We start from the raw sequence: 21,064 nt of genomic DNA on the forward strand, positions 1-21,064 counted from the left end.
GGATTTCTTTCATTCAGCTATGAAAAATCTTTATGTCCCCTGTAGGCATAGAAAAAAGAAGCCGGACTTCTTGGTCCTTCCTCACCCATCCTTAACACTGTCTTCAGAAGAATCTGAGACAGGACTTGAGGCTGAAGAGTAGAGTTCAATGGTAGAGCACTTGTCTTATTTAATAAGATGTAAAGTCCAAGATCCACCATAACACCATACAAAAATTAAAAGTAAAAAGATAATCTTTATTCACCTTTTAAGATCCAATTTAAATAGCACTCAGGACATGGTATTAAATTTATCCAATTACCCTATTTCACTGTATTTTACACAATTTTGTGCCTAGATAACAGATACTAAAAAATTAATAGAATTCTTCCACCCTGAACTCCTGGAGATGTGTAACAATCAAGTAATATGGCTGGGTATGGTGACTCACGCCTGTAATCCTAGCACTCGGGAGGCTGAGGCAGTCTCACTACAAAGTGAGTCCAAGGCCAGCCCAAACTGTACAGGGAAACCCTGTTTTAAAAGAAAAAATTTAAAAAGTATCAGGTAACATATAATCACCACAATCTTTTTAAGGTTTTAGATTCTTCCAAATCCTTAGACATGAGACTGAGCAGCATAGGTAGTAAACACAAGAAATTCAGCTATTTAGAGGCTGAGACAAGAGGGTCCCAATTTTAAAACCAGTCTTGTCAAATTAGTGAGACCCTCCCTCAAGTACAAAATGAAGAAATAAAAGATTCTTAAAAGGCTAAGGATGCGGTTCAACACTCCCTGGGGTTAATCCCCAGCAAACACACAAACACATAAAGCATTTGGGCTGAATGTATAGTTAATGGTAGATCCTTAGCATTGGGGGAAAAAAATAAATGGAATAAGAGACAGATGCTTCTCCAAGACTGTAATAGTCTAACAATTTTCCAGCTCTGCTTGTGGTCTTTTCCAATTTCACAAGTGATCCTATTAAATCTTAATACAGTTTACTTTTAATATACTTTAAAGACATGTCTATTCTCATTACACTCTGAGCTTAATAATAAAATACAGTGTCTCAGTAAGAATACTAAACAAATAATGGAGCTCTTAAAATGTTCTCAACCTATTTTAGTTAGAAACTCTAGTGTTCCAGCACTCAGAATCAGAATTTTTTCTTCTGTGTTGGGACTAAATCTAGGATTGCATCCATGTTAGACAAATGCTCTATCACTAAGTTATAACCCCAGTTTCAAGAGTCAGAATTAATGAAGACATATACTAATTAGCAGGATAGCTTTATTTTTGTGAAGCCTGCCTTTTCTTGCCACCCAATCCTGGAAGCTTACCAGTCAAGAGTTCCTGCTTTCTACTTTATATCCTGAGAAAAGCAAAAGCCCAGGGCAATTGCTAACTTCAGAAACTTTAAAATATCAATACTAATAGTGCCAATAAGTAGCAGGTAGCAGGTTTTTAACACTGAACAGAAAGAAACAATATCATTTTTTAATAAAAACAACCCTACATTTATTGCCCCCAGTAAAAACATAAGGGTAGACAAAACAATATGAACAAACATTTTACATTTCTCCCCAGGCAAACCACTTAATCAGCTGCCTTTTTTATATGGGTACACACTGTAATGGACATTTATCTTAATTGCCTGCCATTGCTTCTCACTGCTGTCTTAATTCACTGCTCATTTCTAGTTGGAGACACTCTGCAGCAGAGTAATATTATCTCCTTTCAGCATGATCCGACCTGCAAAGATTAAAAAAAAAAATTATCAATATTCCAACTCAAATGTATATACCTCAGAATTTTGTTCCAGTTCATCAATATTTTCTTTTGTGAAGTCATGTGAACATTTTCAAATGCCATATATTATGGCTTTCCAGTTCCATTAGCACATACGCACCTTTTCAACAATAACCTAGTGCAGGTAGATACTACTTTATGAGAAATAATTTCTATAGATTAAGACAACTGATTATGCCTATCACAACATTTCCTAATACTGACTTCATAAAAATTTGGAAATAAGCTATATGTCTTGTATGGAAAAGGCAACAGGTTACAAACCCATTCTTAGCATGCTCAATGTACTAAGGACTCCACCTTGCAGTAAAAAAAATTTAAATTTTATCCAACATTTCCTAAACTTGAGAATACTTTTCTCATAAACCTCTGCAAATATTTTGAAAACCCTGGTGTTAACTGATGAGTGGCTGATCAAATGCAAAATTAAACTATTTTAATTTCCCAGACTTTTACAGATATTATTAGTCTTTCACCCAAAATGTATATTACCCTGGGAATCAACAGCTGGCAAATACTTAAGCCTAAACAGAAATACATCAATCACTTCTCAATCTATTTCCCATATATCTAGCATAGGTTCAAGAGACCCCTCTGGGTCTGGGAAAAAGAAGTCACCTAAAACCCACCTTTGATAAAAATACTGGTGAGTACATACTGAGTAACAAAGAAAGACACTGTCTAAATAAAAATCAAATACGATCTTAGCAAAAATGATTAAATGTCTCTCGATGAAATCATGAATCCTAAAGCCCCCTTGTTAACTTGATTAAAAAAATAAAATATTTGGCTGATCCGATGGCAGTGGGTTATCCGAACTTATTAACATTAGTGTCACTAAAGTTGATATGCCACTCCCCCACTGCTAAATTTGACTGGCTTTAAAAAAAAAAAAAAAAATCAAATAAAATATTCAACCAAGGAGAGTGATCCATGTAATCCCTGCTATTCAGAAGGCTGACGCAGGAGTATCAAAAGTATGAGGCCAACCTGGGCAACTCAGCAGTCCTGCTTTAAAATTCAGAAGAAACAGCTGGGGATATAGTTTAGGATTATAGCACCTGCCTACCATTCATAAACCCCTGGGTTTAATCCTCAGTAGGGGGCATGGTATTCACGTGTTAAGTTTCTACTACATTCCAGAAACTAAGTTAAGTATACACACACACACACACACACACACACACACATCCCTGATCCACACATATGTGTGGTGCTCCACACATACCTGTAACTCTAGCTTTCTGGAAGGCTGAGACAGGAAGACTGAAAAATCCCAGTCTAGCCTGGGCAGCTTAATGACTCTGTGAGATCTTGTCTCAAAATAACAAAAATGGTAGGGAATACTATGCAGGCCCTGAGGTTCACTCAATCCCAAGTAAACAAAACAAACACATAAACATGATTATACACTTTCGGGATATTTATGGGTAAGGCATTAATAAAATAATTCCACTTGTGAATGTTTCACAACCAAGTCTGAGATCACATGTTGTTCTCTCCCACTCTAAGCAATACAGAAATAAGCCCTTCCCCTCAAATTCACAATCCTTCTCTCTTGGTCTCTCAAGCAGCTATTGTGTGTGTGTGTCAAACTTCAAATGCAGTTTATTTCACATAGGGTAAAACGCAAAATACTGCACAAGTAATACTTCTGCTTGCCAAAGTCCATTTATAAAATTAAATGAAATTAAACCTGTGTCGCTTAGAAACCATGAGAAAACACTCTTTAGAAAAAAATCATTCCTGATAAGAGATGGGTAAATATTTCCGTCCAGCCACGGTTTTCTTACCAACTAAGGAGCTACTAGGATTACAGGTATGTGGCATCACAGTCAGCTGTGATGTGAGTTCTAAAGACATAGGGAGCAACATATACATAAACTGATGGTGTGAAAACTGCAGATTCAAAGAAGTAGAGAAAGGCTGGGGATATAGCTCAGCGGCATAAGCGCCTGCCTTGCAAGCAGGCAGTCGTGAGTTCGATCCCCGGTACCGATAAAAAAAAAAAAAAACAATAACAAAAAAAAAAAAAAAGAAGTGAGAAAAGACAAGAGTGGATAAAGCTCAGAAAATGAGTCAAGAGTATGATACAAAATGAGCAGGGGGAGATAAGCGCAGATCATAAAGGACTTTGTGAAAGAGTTTTATCATAAGAGCGACAAAGTCAGTGAAGCATTGCAAGCAAAGGGATGACAAGGTCAGACAGACATTTTAAGATGACTGTAAGCCGGGTATTTAGTTCAGCAGCATAAGCGCCTGTCTGGCAAGCACTTGATCATGAGTTCCATCCCTGGTACCATTTAAAAAAAAAAAAAAGATGACTATAAACTTTGGAGAACCCAGAGAGGGTTGAAGTAGTTGCAGAGACGTCAATGAAGGCAAACTGCAGCCATCCAATTGCAGAGAACACTGAACAGTTGTAAACAGTGTGTACAAAGAAATTGAGTTTGATTTCTGACATGCTGCGTTTGAAGGGCCTTCGAGACCTTCATGGAGGGATGCTACAGAGGCTCAGAGATTTGAGCTACACAAACAAGTTTGGTTGTCAACATATAGAAGATATCCAAAGCTGTTCTCGAGTGCCAGGAAAGAAAGAATAGAACCAAGCCTCAAGCAACTCTTAAGTTAATGACTGGGCCTCAAAAAAAATGAATATACAAAAATCTGAAAAGAACAGGAGATGAAAAATGAAACCCTGAGTACAAAGGTACCTTAATATAAACTTAACTCTTTTCACAAGTCTGATCACAAACCCAGCTGGATGAGAACCAAATCAAGTTTTCCTGTAAGGTCAACATCAAACCTATCACTGAATTTGTTGTTGTTGTTGTTTTGGTACTGGGGATAGAACTTATGACCTTGTGCTTACAAATGCAGGCCAACACTGAGCTAAATCCTCAGCCCCTATCGCTGAAATTTGATTTGGTTCTTATACAATTTGGATTGTGACCATAAGTTTGGGCTGGGGATTTAGCTCAGAGGCATAAGTGCCTGCCTTGCAAGTGAGTTCAATCCCCGGTACCAATAAAAATAAATAAATCAATAAATAAAATAAAGTTCATGTATCAAGATACTACAGTAGTATGCCACCGAGCCAAGGAAACAAGGGAGCAGTCAACAGTGCCAATTTCTGTTAAAATACAACGAACAATAATAATGACCATTATATTTAACACCATTCATCTTTCATGACCTGGGTTAAAACTGAATAGAGACAGAAGCAGAAAGGGTGGGGAAGGAATTAAGTGGCAGAGAAAAACTTCAAGTGTTTTCTTCTTCCAAAAGTAACTTCTCAGATGCAAAGGAACCTTATCTTTTATCTTTTTAAATTTAATTTTATTTTTTTTGTACTGGGAATTGAACTCATGACCCTGTGTTTGCCAGGCAGGCCAGCTATAACCCAGCCCAAAACTAAATTTAAGTATGAACTGAGTTGCAACTCATTTCATACTGTGAGTGAATTAAACACTTTCAGAATCCCGTAAAATCAACTATATTTCTCACCCAGTTGTTTTCTTGACTTGGTTTTAGAATGAATTTCTTCTGCATCATCTAAAACAAGGTTCATGTACTCATCAAAACCCTAGAGAAGAGAGACAACTGACAGTCATTTTCAAGTAAATCATAACCAGATCATTCTAAAAGATTATGTATCCATTCTTCTGGTAATCTTCCAACTGAAACACCTGAAACCTCTTTTTAAATAAGAAAATAACCAAGAAGATCAGAATGTAGCCCAAATTATTCTTCAATCATTTGAACTTAGTATCCATTAGCTATGCCGGCAAGTCACCTTCCCTTTTATAAAGTACCCAACGTACAGTATTTTACATATGTATATTCGTAGCAATAAGCCAATGCTCTCCCTATTTTTCTCCACAAACTACTATGCCTGTTTGCCAACTGGTAATCAAAGAAAGGGAGATTAATAGAATCACTGATCTCTACACAGAATACCGGTGTCCTAACATAATACTTCCAACGATATTTTATTTTTCCTTAAAACATTACTGAGGTAGGGAATGTAGCTCAATGGTAGGGCAGATGCTCAACATGCATGCAGCTCTGGATTTAACACTCATCATCACCAAACACAAACAGGACCACTGCTTAGCGTACCTTCCTACCCCAGAAGATTAACCCCACCAGCTCTATTCAGGTTATCACTAATATAAACTATGCATTAATCCCCACCCCTCTTTTGTCCCCTCCCTTCAATACTTGTACTGTTTAAATTGTTATAAATTTAATTTCCTTTTTTTTTTTTTTTTTGGTGCCAGGGATAGAAGTCATGACCTTGTGCTTGCCAGGCAGGTGCCTGTGCAACTTGGCTAAAGCACTGACCTTATTTCCCTGTTTTCTGAATTATCTAACCCTTAACACCTACAAGAGGCTAACTACTATGCCCCAAAAAGCTTTCCTGGGGCTAGATCTTTTGTATACTGCTCTATAGAATCTGTTAACAAACCTCTTTGTGAAAAAGTCTGGATACTCACAATAATACAGCCCTCTATCCGCATATTCACTTGCTCGTATAGCCACACCTGAATCCGGGATCTCTGAAATAATAATAAAAATAGCTGTATTTACAAAAGTTAAGAAGCTCTAGTCACTTGATTAAACAATAAAGAAATGAAACTTGAAACATTCCAATGAATATAAGCTAACAATTTCAACCAATGAGTCCACATCTAAGAACTGATAACCAAGACTGGTAACCTGCCAAGAAACATTTCCTTTTAATAAATGCTACACCGAGACTGCCCAAGCTATTAATTTTTCCTGTAACTTTGAGATGTAATTGTATTTTTCTCCTTCATTTTTTAAAAATATTTTGAGGTAAATATTTAATATTTAATTTAATATTTATTTAGCTCTGGCTAAACTGCTCAGGCTGGCTTTAATCTTCGTCCTCAGCCTCCCAGAGAACTGGGACTACAGGCATGTGTCGCCATGCTCCACCTTTCTTACCAAGACCAGGCTCAATACACTTAACCTTGAAAACTGCTAATGGTGCAAGCACAAAGCAGTAACTCCCCCCTGACTAGGGTTTTTCTTCTTATCTGTTACAACAAAATAGAGGCCCACAAGAGTAACATTTCTAGGTTCTCAGTTTTCCATGTCTCACACATAACAATCAGGGAAGGGTTCCTCAATTCTGAGGATTAAATTACAATGCTTGCCGGGCATGGCGATGCATACCTGTAATCCCAGCATTTGGGAGACCGATGCAGGAGGATTTCTATTGAGTTCAAGGCCACCCCGAACTGCACAATGAGACCCAGTTTAGGAACAAAACACTACAGTGGTTTAAAATCAATTTATTTTTCAATTCTATTGCTACATAATCTAAATCTAAATTTTAATTTTGGTTGCTAAAATCTTCCCAAGAACAGCAGCTGCCACTAAGGCCGCTAAATCTATTTTTTCTTTCTTTCTTTCTTTTGTGTGTGTGTGTGTGTGTGTGTGTGTGTGTGTGTGTGTGTGATTCCTTTACTTAGGTTTTCCAACAAATACTAAACAGCCCATTATGACCTGATTTAAGGTGACTGGGTTATTCTTTCCTAGAGTACAGATGTTGAACAGTTTCCAATGGCCTTACTCGACAAAAGTACGAATTTCAAAACTGGGAATGGAGCTTGGCTGGAGAGCTTGCCTAGCACCCATAGGGTCCTGGCTTCCATCCCAGTTCTGCCAAATCAATGAAAAGTATCAATGCCCAAATGCCACTGTTGCATCTGCCAATAAACACTGTGGAGTACTTTTGATCTCTGAAAGTAATGAAGCATACACTTTAAATTGGCACAGACATGTATCACCTTATTTACCGAAGATCTCTTCTGACCCTTCCTTTCAATCATCCCTCCAACCTCGGGAATTTCATCTATTTTAAAACTCTAGAACATCATGATCAAGAAAGTTGATACAGATGAACAAATACATTCAACTTTTGCTTAAGTAGTGATTACAAACCAATTCACACGCGACTTACGTACATTCTGCAAGTATCTGAAGATGAGGTTCTGCACCACTGGAATTAAGGAAAAAAAAAAACCACAGCAGCGTCTGCTCCCCGAATCCGAGGGTTGACCCCAACTCGCCCCCTCATCTTTGTTCTGACAGCGAAGTCGGGAAGCTACACGCGGCAGGCTGAGAAGCGCCTCGCCCCGGGGAACGGCCAAGACTCCCTCGAAGGACCCCTCTCGCATCTTAACCCTCCCAGACCCCGAGCCTCCTTCCGCCCGTACAGCGCTCGCCAACTCCGGGTTCCGCTCAGCGCCCACCCCCGGCCTCTGCCCGCCGCTCCGCAGGCCCCGCCTCAGCCCCGTGCCAGCGGCTCCCTCCGCGGCCGCGCTCTCCCCGCCCTCGGGCCCGCACGCCGTGCCCTCGGGCCCGCGCGTTCGTCCCAGCCTCCCGGCCCCCGACTCCCGGTCTGACGTTCGCGCAGGATACGATGGGCTGCACCATCACCTTCTGCACTTTCTGGCCCTGGCCCCTGTACGCCATGGCGGAACCCGACAAGGACCACAGCACCCACCACGCTAGCTCTAACGGCAACTTCCGGAGCGGGCAAACCGAGAGCGGAAACGCATGGCTGCCGAGAGGCAACCGGGGCGGCTCCTGAGAAAGGCCTCTCTACCCATAGAGGCGCATCGCTCCTATGCTCGACGGCCTCCGGAGGAGGCCAAATTGAGGCAACTGTGCTTTGGGACCTGAGCTTAGCGCCACCTGGAGGGAGATGGAGGAGGTGCCGAGGACGGGCTTGAAGCGGTAGACCGATGCCTGGGCTTTCCCGTCTCCATGGGCTTTTATTTTTTTGCTTGCCAAACTATGGGAGGCTGAGACAGGAGGATCACAGATTTAGGTCCAGCCTGGGCGGTTTCTGACTGAGATTCAGTTTCAAAATAAAAAATAAAAAGGGTAGGGGACTTATCTCAGTGGGAAGGCATTAGGTTCAGTCCCCAGAACCGCCAATCAATCAATATATAAATAAATAAAATCTAAAAATAAACTTCCTCATGGGATTGAAAATAAACTGAAATAATAGTGTATAGGTTCTCTTAGGACTACATGGGATTTTAGACCTGAGAAAGCCATGGTAAACTGAAAATATCAGTTTAAAGTATATTTAGCTTGCTGTGGTGCACACACCGGTCTTCTCAACACTTGGGAGGCTGAGGCAAGAGGATCAACTCATATCCGAGCCAGCCTGGCTTACATGGTAAGTTCAAGGCCAGTCTGAACTATGTAGTGAAATCCTGTCTCAAAAGCCAACCAAACAAAAGAATTTTGCTTTTTATATTAAAAGTTTTGATCCACCTAGAATTTATCCCAGCATACCTGGGGCTGATACAGTTTTCTAATTCCTGGAAAATTTAATGAAGCAGAGTGACTCAGATTATTATTTTTTTTCCTCAGAATTGGGGATCAAATTCAGGGCTTCACATATGAAAAGCAGACATTGTACCACTGAGCTACATTCCCAGTCCTTTTTGAGACAGGGTCTTGCTAAATTTGGGTGATTGCCCAAACTGGCTTCAAATTTGCAATCCTCTTGCCTCAGCCTTCTGAGTAGCTAGGTGTCTTGGCCACTTTTCTCATTGCTGAGACAAAATACCCAACACCCACAAGTTAAGGGAGGAAAAGTTTACTCACAGTTTGTGGAGGTTTTAGTCCATAATCGACTAGCTCCAAGGCTTTGCAAAGGAAAAACAGTCTATCGCAGGGCAGGACAGGCAGAAGGCAGTGAGCAGCAGGCAACAGCAGCAGAAGTAGCATGCAGCTTCTTTCTCATATTCCATCCCAGCTGCCCAGGGTGGGGCATCCTTAATCCAGCATCACACAGCCGCCTTCAATACTCCCCACTTATGACCCCACGAGGCTTTGTGGGAGGCAGTGAGGTACAGCCATAACGCTGGCTTACAAGCATTTGCCACTACCTCCAGGTCATGTTTCTATTTTAGATCTTTTTAAGAAATCAGTTTTAGTAGCCCCCTGAGCAAGAATGAAACGAAGCAGGGGCTTGGAGGACGACTGAGGGGTGGTTAAAGATCACGTTAAAGCAAACTTACCACTCTGGTCCTTGACAGTTGCAGACTGATTTTGTCTTTGGCGTAGTTGATTTACTACTCACACTCAGTTCACTCCTGTTACTTTTAAAATGATTCCCTTAGTTCTTCAAGAGCAGAGATTTGGCTTATCCTGATCTATCTTTAGTGACCCATAGGCTTAATGGTGGCTGAGTTCTGCATGCTCTAATCTGAGCCCCAGGGGGTAAGAGTCCAAAACAGTGTGGCAATTAATGAAAAAATTTTTTGAAGTTTTGGAATTGAACTCACTGCCTTCATACTGCGATATATGCCTAGCTTTTCAATTTTGTGACAGGGTCATGCCAAATTGTTAAATTGTCCAGACTGGGCTCACCCTCCTGCCTCAGCCTCCTAGAGCACTGGAATCACAGTACTGTGTCACCACTTAAAGAGTCTCATAGCTTCTGAAATCTTGATTAATCCTCCTTGAGCTTCTAACCAAAGCAAGTGACCTCAGGTAAGGAGTCCTTCCGATTTACTTTTCTCTTTCCTTGAAATTTTGTTCTTTGTTCCATTTGAATTTATTTATTTATTTGTTTTGGTACCAGGGATTGAACTCATAACCTGTGCTTTCCAGGAAGTTGCATACACCAAGCTAAATCCCTCGCCCCCTTTTGAATGTTTTTAATCCATCTGATTCCCTCACTCACATAATTCAACAAATAGTTTTTTTTTTTTTAACACTGTTTTTCAGCTAGATTCTATCTTGGCTCTGCTTTCTCACAGTCATATCTCTAAACTGCTGCTCTGTTCCTGAGGACAAATCTGAAGCACGGGGCAAGACTAACCTTTAATTCACTGTTCTTGGCTTATTGCCACAGCCTCTTCAACATCTTAGCTGTTAAATCTAACTAAGCCATACTAGTAATAGGCTCATGGGGTATGTCTTCTGAGTCTTAAATGTTTTTTAAATATAAAATTACGTCCTGGATTCCTGTTCTTAAGAATTATGGCTGATTGTCAGGTGTAGTGGTGCACACCTGTAATTGAGCACTTGAGAGACTGAGACAGGAGGATCATGGCAAGTTTGAGTCTAGCGTGGGCTACAAAATGAGCTCACGGCCAGCCTGAACTGTCTATAGAAAGACACTGTCTCAAAAAAAAAAAAAAAAAATCATGGCTTGTTTTGCCCTCTTTGTTGTATATTAGGAAAAACGGATAAAGTTTTAAGTATGATGCATGCTACTTGTCTTAGTTATTTTTTATTTGTCGCTGAGACAAAATATCTGATCCTCAAAGGTGGGAAAGGAAAGGTTTTTTTTTTATAGGTTTTGGGGGTTTTAATTTATACTTAGTTGGCTCTAAGGCAGGGTGGCATGGCAGGGCCACAGTTTATGGCAGCTATAAACAGCAAGGCAGAAACCAGCAAGAGACCAAGGCCTGCCTTCTTCCTGCCATTATATCACATCCTGGCTCCACCCCTATGTGGGGATAGCACTGACACTATCAATGTAAGCACTATACAGTGAACCAATCACAGATGTATAATGTAAATGCATGAGGCCTGGGAGCCACTGACATAAACCATGACAGTACTTAATAATTATACCTATTAAATTTTTTTTTTGTGTGTGTGTGTGTGTTTTTCATTTTTATTGGTACCGGGGATTGAACTCATGACTGCCTGCTTGCAAGGCAGGTGCTTATGCCGCTGAGCTAAATCCTCAGCCCCATCTATTAAATTGTTAAAGATAATTGTTAACACATTCAAATGTCTGAGTTGTGGGAACTTTCAAAAGATTTGTGCTGCTTCCGAAGATCAGGCCTTTTTATTTTTTGTGATACGAAGGACTGAACTGAGTCTCATGCATGATAGAGACCAGTGAGCCAAATCTCCAGCTTTTTTTCAGATAGGGACTTGCTAAATTGCCCAGTCTGGTCTTGAACTTGAGATTCTCCTGTTTCAGCCTTCTGAGCAGCTAGGATTATAGGCATATGTCATCATCCTCAGTTGTCTAAAATCAAGGGGGTTTTGTTTTGTTTTGTTTTAAAACTCTTTAAAAAGCTCAAATAGGGTTGAGAATATAACTCAGCTGCACAGTGTCTGCCTGGTAAGTGCAAAGTTGTGAGTTCCCTGTTACTCAAAAAACAACAGCCCCCCCCAAGCCTCTCAAATAATCAAACCCGATGGTACTTAAAAATATATGTATAGTCAAATCTGAACACAATATCCTTGAAACTATGGGGGAATAAAGCAATGATTTTTTAATTTCATTTGTGTTTTATGAAACATGGTCTCACTATGTGGGCCAGGCTGGCCTTGAACCCATTATATAGCCCAAGCTGGCCTTCAATCGTGGTGTTCTTCCTGCCTTAGTCTCCTGAGTGCTGGAATTACATGTGTGCACCACTATGCTCTGTAGGACACAATCTGGACACCTCTCCTTGAATGCAGAACAACTACTTCAGCTTTAGTTAAAGCGAGCCCTAGTTCCCTGTACTGATATATACAGAGGTGGCTATGCTATTTCCTTTTATCTTCAATTGGCTTTAAGCAGTACAAGTAAGGCCAACTGAGGTACTGACATATCATCCTTAAACGTAGCTTGCATTGTGTTCCTTGTAAGTGATTAAGCACAGCGAGATAGCAGAGCTACATAGCTCCAGAAATATCAGCTGGGTTGGAGCCTCAAAATAAGAGGCCATGATTTCCCAGGGCACAAAAGTTTACATATCAGAAAGTGAAGCAACAGCCTGCTAAATTCATTCATATGCTAGCCCAACTGAGTTATGCAGGTTGGTCTTTCTGCCTAACCCTTCTCCCTGCATATTGCAAAGGTGCCTTGCTCATCACAGGGCTAGCTCAGCTCACATTACTCAGGTAATTCCCACCTTACTGACTGTCACTCATTCTTGAGCCAGCTCCCTTCTTTGAGAGACAATAAATTTGGGTGAGGCTTTGGATTTTTGTTCCATGTATCCTCACCTGGACCAGACTCAGGATCTCTTGGCTGCCTGTAACTTTGAACATATCTTAGTGTCTTTATTCTTGCCATAAGCTGCAGTGGAGGTAGTAGGCTGGAACTAACTCACTGGGATTCCAAGAATGTTTCAATGGGATTACAAATATAAAACTTCTCAAATTGTGAGGAATATGAAAAAGGGAACCACAGTAATTGGATTACAATACTAAAAGGAACTATAGTATCTAGATTATAATATCCAATATTGGGATTGGGAACAACTCCCGATTGTTCTTTCAATGAGTGCAGGGCTTAATGTCAAAATGGGTATATGAACTAAAAAAGTACTCAACAAATGTTAGTTTACAACTGCCAAGCATGAGATCCTGTCTCAAAAAAAAAAAAAAAAAAAAAAAACTCCAAAAGATTAATAAATGTTACCTATTAAGCAGTTACAACTGAGGACCATGCATCTTTTATTGTTAAACTGCTAAATTCAAAGCCATCGAATATTTTTAATACTTTTTTTTTTTTTTTGGTCTTTTTTCCTTTTTATCGGTACCAGGGATTGAACTCACAACTGCCTGCTTGTAAGGCAGGCGCTTATGCCGCTGAGCTAAATCCCCAGCCCCCGAATGTTTTTAATACTTGTGGAATCTTTTTTCTGGCAAAATGAGGGGAAACTTCCTCTTCCCACAGAGCTAAGTCCCCAGTTCTTTTTAAAATTTTGAGAAGGATCTTACTAAATCATTTAGGCTGGATTAGAACTCATGATCTTCCTGCTTCAGCTTCCTACAGTGCTGGGATTACAGGTGTGTACCATCATGCTTGGTAAAGGAACAAATGTATTATTTATTTTTATTGATACTGGGGATTGAACTCACCACCCGTGTGCTTGCAAGGCAGGCGCTTATGCTGCTGAGCTAAATCTCCAGCCCAAGGCACAATTTTAGAAATTTCTTGATCAGTATATGTCAAGCTTGGTGTTACTATAATTACTTCAGTCCCATCTATGCTGGCTCCAAACCTTGAGATGAAAATATACAGTTTGGCATATGGGAGATGATCCACTGGCATTTAGGATTCAAGTCAGAACTCTGGGTCTTTATCTCGAGATAAATATATGGACTATAAAACTCTTGGTATTTATGGATATGGCCAAACAGCAACACTTGGGCCTGTTTCTTATAAAATTGAAACCTGCTGTCACAATGATGTAGTTCTGCTTTTTGTGAAAGGTTGACTGGACTTCTTGGGAACGCCCTCCCTTCAACCCATGCTGGGGACTGAGCCTGGCCTTGTACACTTTGGTCACTAACAACTTTGTATGTACTCTCATTACCAATAGCTATACATAGGGGCTGGGGATTTAGCTCAGCGGCATAAGCGTCTGCCTTCCAAGTGTGCGGTCACGAATTTGATCCCTGGTACCGATGAAAAAGACCAAAAAAAAAAAAAAAAATCTGAACAATAGCTATACGTATTGAAAATATCTGTACTCTCAATTCAACTTTTTTTTGGTACCGGGGATCAAACTCATGACCTTGCGCTTGCCAGCCTGAATTCCACTTTTTATTTCCACTGTTTGATTGAAATTTCAAATTCACTGAATGAATATAAGATCACTTTTAATCACTTCCTCTTTTTAAAAAAATTAATGGTATCACTTCAGTCACAATGAGGACTAAGTTTCAGTGTTAGAAACTAAATAAGTCTCAAAACCAAACCCTAGCCCATACTCTAACCCACACCCTAACCTTTACCTGTGCCCTCACGCAGACTCTAATCCTAACCCTATCTTCTACACTAATCCTGACCCTACTATAACCCTCATCCAAACCCTAAGTCTAACTTGAACTCACACTTAAACAGTATCCCACACACAAATTCAAACGTGAACCCATACAGACTGGAACCTTGAATGAGAATCCGACTCTTGAATAGACACTTGAAACTAAACTCTCAACACCAAACCTAACCCCAAACATAAATCCAAACCATAATCCTAGTGAACAGGAATCTAAACACATATGTGAATATGAACTCTATCTAACCAGAATACAAATCCAAACATAAACCTGAATCTGAATCCGAACACATAGCTGACTCTAACAAACCCAAACACATAAACATGAACCCTATACCTCACATGACCCAAATACAAACACAACCTATATACAAATCTGAATACAAATCCAGAATTGAATGAAACCTAACAAACCTGAACATAATTCTGGACTTAAATACAAACACAAATGCAAACATGAATCTGAACATTAATTAATGGAAACACAAATGCCAAATTCATTATCAAGTAATTCACAAAAGTATCAATGATCTTGATACATCAACCATATATGAATTATGTATCAATTATATAAAACTGATATACTATGTATTACTGGTATTCCTTAGTCAATGACCAACTTCTGTGATTAAGTCTTTAAATGAATTGGCCAAGACATTAGAAATTGTACATAATATATAATTACAATATTCAGAACAAAAAATGGTCAAAGGCAACTCTAACTTGATGACTTTGCTTTTATTTGCATAACTTTTACATGCAGCACTGTAATATATAACAAAAAACTACAGTACTGTACCATATAGTACAATCATCAGATAGTACAGTACTGTACAAACAAGGTATACTGTACAAAAAAGGACACTGAGGTTCTATAAACAAGCTGCACAGAACTGCACAAAAAAAGACAGGTTTTACGGTTGTAAATCCAAACAGTGTGCCTCAATCATAAGTCCAAACACTTGTTAAACAAGTAAGTTATTAAATGAGGAATATCTCTATATACCAATTGTATGTGTATATATATATATATATATATTATGTATCTACTATATATCAATATAATTGATATATTATGTATATGTCAATTGTTATACAGCAATTATTTAGGTATATCACTATATTAATTTTGATAACGGTAAAAAATGTACAATTTGTACTCTCTGAATGACCTGTTTTAGCATCAATAGAACAAGCCAAATACTGGGTTATTCCTCTAAAACAATTAGAAAACAAATTTGTACTCAAAATACAGAAATAATTCTAAATATCAACAACTAACAATCTAACAAAAAATGGAAAATATCGGAACCACACCACATACCAGACCACAGAAAACAAAATCATGGCAATCAATTCAAGGTACAAGATCAATATTGTTCTATGCATGAACCCACTAAAAAAAGAAACCAGTAAACAATCCGATTAATGTGTGAAAAAAATCAAATGCCTAAGAATAAATTTAGCAAAGAAAGTAAACATGCCCTATAACAAAAATGGTAATAGTAAAAAAAGAAAACAGAAAGAGGTTAAAGTTAATAGAAAATAGACACTTCCCATTACTGGATAGGCACAGTCAACCAATACTGTCAAAATGTCCATTTTCCAATAAATAGTAGATAAGTTTAATGCAATTCTCATCAAACTACTTTGTGTTCTTTACAGAACCATAATGCACACTCCTACATTCATATGAAATCAAAATACACCAAAGAACTCCTGGGCATAACAGCAAAACAGGAGGAATGATTTTTCAGATGTAAAGTTATGCCAAAAACCTACCGTGATACATACATCATGGTACTGGCACAAAAACATACGTATTGATCACAGTGAGTGAAGAAACCACCCAATACTTTTGGACACTTGGACGAAGAGACAAAGAACATGGAGAAGGACACTCTCTTCAACAACAGTGCTGGGAAAACTGGGGATTCCAAAGCATGATGAAATCCAGACTTGTATCTCACACACACTACGAAAACCAAGTCCAAAGAAATAGAGAACTAGATATTAAACTAGAAACGCTGAATCTGCTGGAAAACAAAAAAAGTAAAGCTCTTGAAGACACGGGTATGGGCAAGGACTTTTTAAATAGTCGCACAAGCAATACTACAAAGAATCAACACACGAGATTATGTAAAATTAAGGTTTCTACAGGAAACAACAAATAGGTTGGATAGAGAACCTCCAGAGTGAGAAAATCTTTGTCAGCTATTCTGTGGACAGAGAATTAACATCTAGAACATATAAACATCTCAAAACCATTAGACACCCCCAAAATAAAAGTTCAAGTTTCAAAACTCAAAAAGAATAGATACTTCTCGAACCATTAAAGGCTACAGAATGCAGAAAAAAAGTATGTTCAGTATCTTTGTCCAAATCAAAGCCCACTTATGTTTGAGCTGATTCCAGTAAGCATGCTATCATCAAGAACTCAAAAATTGCAGGTGGATTGTAGGGAAAGGGGGACCATGCTGCAAAGTTGACTGGAAAAAGAACACATGATGACTCTGGAGACTCCTCCAAAAAACTAAAACCAGAGATCCTTTTGACTCTGGTGTAACTCTTCTGGGTATCTTCACAAGATATAAGCACATCTTACAGAGATACATGCATTCCTTGTTTATAGCAGCACAATTCATAATACCTAAATTTTGGAAACAATCTGCATATCCGTCAACATGCATTTTTAAAATTTAAAGTTATATAGCTACAACTGTACACAGTTGTGATTAATTTTGAATTTGTCCTTGGAAGTCTTCTAAACCCAAACAGAAACAGGGTTTACTTGAAAGGCCAGTGACGGTTTGGCTGCTAACCAAGGTGGGTCTGGGCCAAGTATAAAACTACTTAATTTACCACGTCAAGACTTTCCTATACCAGTTTTATTTGAAACACAAGTAAGTATTTCCTTTCTGTCATGGCAGATGATTTCAAATAATGCTGAACATGAATCACTAATACAAGGGTTTTAAATATGAAACAAATTATTTTTAAAAAAGCAAAAGAATAACAGTTATATACAAAAGGTATCTGGAATCCTTAAGATGATTCCAAATATGCAATGAGTTTATAAAACCTGTGGTGAAACCAGAACATTCCACCCGCTTTGGAAAAGGGGTATAATACAACATTCAGTCAGCTGAAGATGGATTGGTAGAGGTGTGTCTGTACATAAATTTCAAGTTATTTTTACTTGTGCAGAATCATCCAGATCTTCCCAAGACTGAATGGGCAGTCCTGTGGCTTTCTTCCTTTTCATATTCCCAACAAGGCTACATGAAGTTCAACTCTTGATGAGCCACTTACAACAGCAGTTCCTTAGGAGCCAACATGACAGGTGGTTCAATTTCTTTATGAGAAACAAAACTAGCCACCTACTGCGAAATATCAAAATGGACAAGTCCTTCTTTCCTCTTCCTGATTATGGACAGTGTCTCCCTTCAAGACTATTATCCCCATCGTACTTGTTCCTTCACAAGTCTAAACCTTGAGGTGATATGAAGGAGACCAACATGAATTAAAGAAAAACTCAGATTAGTGAAGAAAACTGGAAGGTATACAATACACCCCCAGAGCATCTCAAAATCCCAGCTACAGTACAATTCAATGTACTGCTACAGTCCTTAGAGAAATAATTGCAGCTTTAATGAGTTATTTTTTTTTCCTGTTCAGTTGGTTAAGGGCACCAAATAAACACTGGACAAGAGGAGCTTGTTGAAAGTTAGAAATTTAAAAACTGACCACTTTATGTCCCTGTGACAATTCAATGCCAATGGAGGCTGAAGGGAGAAGGGACAACTTTCATATTAAAAAATAATTCCTCTAAACTAGGGACTCCCGGAAGTAGAAAATCAGGTTTAGGGGACCCCTGAGGCACTTTAAAGCCTTTTTTAAAATTACAGTAATAATAAATTAGCTATTGCTCTTCAGAGGCATACAGAGCAGCTTAAGCATCAAAATCAGGTCCAAAGAATTATGTCCATATTTTTTCTCTTGAGCTACTCAGGTCTCTTTAAAGCTTAGTTGAAATCTCCAAATACCATTAAAAAGACATGTACGTTGACACAGACTGAATGGGGTCTCAGTTTAGTGGTAGTATGGAATTTGGTCCACAATGGTAGCAGCTGTCTTTATCCATTTCAAACATAGATAATATTAAGTACATTAAGACAATACGTAAAAGAAAGAATACAACAAAGAGGAAAACAGTTAAACATGACAAACACCTCAAGGAATCACTAAGTTCTTTTACACCCTTTCAACTCAGAGCTCCCTCTCAGTCTTTTTTTTTTTGTGTGTGTGTGTGTGTGTGGAGAGAAGGGTATTACAGAACTTTTTTCTCAAAGATACTTAACAATAACATAAAATGCTTAGCAAGGGACTTGAAAAATCTAACCCCGAGGAATCCAGAACACAAACAGTAATGCAGAGGTATACTTCTGATTTGGGGCAAATTCAAGAATAAAGAAATAATCATCTCAGGTACATGTTAGAATACAGAAACAAGTCTTTTTTTGGTGATTTTTTTTTTTTTAAGTGTTCTCACTGCCGCCTTCAGCTATCAATCATTTCTGAGAGTTCAAGCAGAAGATCGTCTTCATCTTTCCCAGGATCCAGGTCAATCTCAGCTTCTAATTTGCCTCCTGAAATCTCCCATATTAGCTTCTCAAAATCATCCTCCACAGAGAGGGGGGGCTTTCCTGTTGAGGCAGAGCTGAGTCGGCGAGTTTTTGTGGCCATCTGGGATGAGGAAGGCCCAGATACTTCTGGGGGTATGGGGTCTGAAGAGGACTGGGCAGGAGGCAGCACAAAACTGTAAGAAATAAAAAGGTGATCAGAATTAAGCCTCCCTCTTTTCAATGGTTAGCTTGAACTCATCTCAGGGACACAAGGAGTTAACTAAAGTTGTTTCTGAGCACATATATAAGACAAAATTGCTTTACTGATTTGAGAGCAAGTATGTTTACAATTTAAGGGTATAATTTACCCAGGTACTTAATGACTTTTTTTTTGTACCGAGGATTGAACTCACAACCTTGTGCTTGCCAGGCAAGCGCTGCGCTGCTGAGCTATCCCCCAACCCAAAAACATCTTTTAGATAATGTAGACAAAAGATAAACAATGGCACCAAAGAAGAGTAATACTGAATTTTCTGTTTTCTTAACAATTAATTTGAAATTCAACAGAGTTATGTAAATGTGGCTAAACTTTTAAGTGTTACTCTCTAGAAAACATAAACAATATAGTAGCATACAGCTTGAGTTAGGAAAATTATCTACTATGGCTAATCTTGATGCTTGGGTGGACATAGTCTTCCTAAAAAAAGAAAAAAGAAAAGAAAAATTACAATGCATTACCTGTCTCTAGGTGTTTCTGTCTCAGGCACAGTGACTGATTCGTCCTCAGAGGTCAGTGGGACAACAGCCTACACAATGAAGAATAAGATAATTCATAAGAGTCAGGTGTTAATTAGAGGTTATCCATTTTCTTTTGCTATCTTTTCAGAATCATGGCTCTCTACCCACCCCCCCATCACACCTCCTTAGGGGACTGGGACTTGAACCGCAGGGCTTATATATGCAAGGTAAGCAACCCCAACCAGCTGACTATTGTTTTTTATTGTGGTGGTTTGTTTTGTTTTGTTTTTGTCTTTTTGAGACAGTCAAACTATGCAGTTCAGGCTGGCCTTGAGCTCACTTTGTATCCCAGGCTGGTCTTGAACTCTCAACAATCCTCCTGTCTCAGCCTCCTGTGTGCTGAGATTCTAAGTGTGCACTACCATGCCTGGCTTTGTTTTCTGCAGACAGGGTCTGACTGCATAGTCCAGGATACTCCTGCAAGGTGGGATTATAGGTATGTGCTACCAATCCTGGCAGCTATCATTCTTCACAATGAGGAATCCAAGAATTAATAATCCACAGGCTAAGTATACAAGTAAGCAAAATATCTTGCCACCCAAAAATTAGCTTTCAAAAAATCCTGTCCCAACACCTCACAAATGTCTAAGTGTAAATGTGAAATACAGTAGTAACAAACTAAACATTTGAAATGCACAGGAAATGCAGGAAGTGCTACACACAAAGAGCCAAGGAGAGTCAATCTTTCCTATAGCACTGGAACAAAGCACCCTCCAGTGCATGTGCTGCTTACCACAGCTGCTTTTTTGGCTGGGATTTCCTGCAGGACAGTGCTGGAGCTGAGTGGCTTCACTGCTGCAACAACAGCAGGATGCACCTCTGCAGCCTTGCGTTTTTGGGCCAATTTGGGAGATGAAACAACTTTAACAACAGATGGCTTCACATTTACTTTGGGTTTAGCTACAAGGAACAGAAAATATCTGATTAACAGCTATATTAGCACCTTTTATATGAAGAATAACTCAATAAAATACCAAAATTTCTATTGTACTTGAGATAACAAAAAATAAAACTCCAGACTCAATTATCCACACGTGATCCAGAACC

General features: G+C 39.0%; 2 protein-coding genes across 13 annotated transcripts in view; both read right to left on the reverse strand.

Annotated features, from left to right (window-relative positions):
• Positions 1-1,255: 1,255 nt before the first annotated feature.
• On the reverse strand, positions 1,256-8,399 carry Snrpe (small nuclear ribonucleoprotein polypeptide E). 5 transcript variants are annotated; one of them, XM_063240246.1, is made up of 6 exons: positions 8,248-8,399; positions 7,787-7,817; positions 6,997-7,061; positions 6,291-6,353; positions 5,299-5,377; positions 1,256-1,734 (listed from the first exon to the last, which is right to left on the reverse strand). In XM_063240246.1, exons 1-6 carry the CDS (start codon positions 8,299-8,301, stop codon positions 1,679-1,681), a joined length of 348 nt encoding a protein of 115 aa, XP_063096316.1. In that variant the 5' UTR covers positions 8,302-8,399; the 3' UTR covers positions 1,256-1,678. The 5 variants fall into 5 exon arrangements, with proteins under 5 accessions (XP_063096316.1, XP_013013544.1, XP_063096317.1 ...); XM_013158090.3 differs by lacking the exon at positions 6,997-7,061 and having other exon boundaries at positions 7,791-7,817; positions 8,248-8,396; XM_063240247.1 differs by lacking the exon at positions 6,997-7,061 and having other exon boundaries at positions 7,787-7,822; positions 8,248-8,373.
• A 6,914-nt stretch (positions 8,400-15,313) lies between these two features.
• Zc3h11a (zinc finger CCCH-type containing 11A) overlaps positions 15,314-21,064 on the reverse strand; it is a 40,495-nt gene continuing 34,744 nt past the window's right edge. For all 8 annotated transcript variants that reach the window (XM_063239942.1, XM_063239944.1, XM_063239946.1 and 5 more), the window contains 3 exons: positions 20,751-20,917; positions 19,958-20,025; positions 15,314-19,413 (listed from right to left, as the gene is read on the reverse strand). In XM_063239942.1, coding sequence (XP_063096012.1) covers positions 19,155-19,413; positions 19,958-20,025; positions 20,751-20,917 — 494 coding nt within the window. In that variant the 3' untranslated portion in view covers positions 15,314-19,154. The remainder of the gene's footprint in view (positions 19,414-19,957; positions 20,026-20,750; positions 20,918-21,064) is intronic.

This window comes from Cavia porcellus, unplaced genomic scaffold, assembly GCF_034190915.1.
Source record: "Cavia porcellus strain 051 isolate PalLab524CR breed Dunkin Hartley unplaced genomic scaffold, mCavPor4.1 scaffold_29, whole genome shotgun sequence".
NCBI classification, from domain to species: domain Eukaryota; kingdom Metazoa; phylum Chordata; class Mammalia; order Rodentia; family Caviidae; genus Cavia; species Cavia porcellus.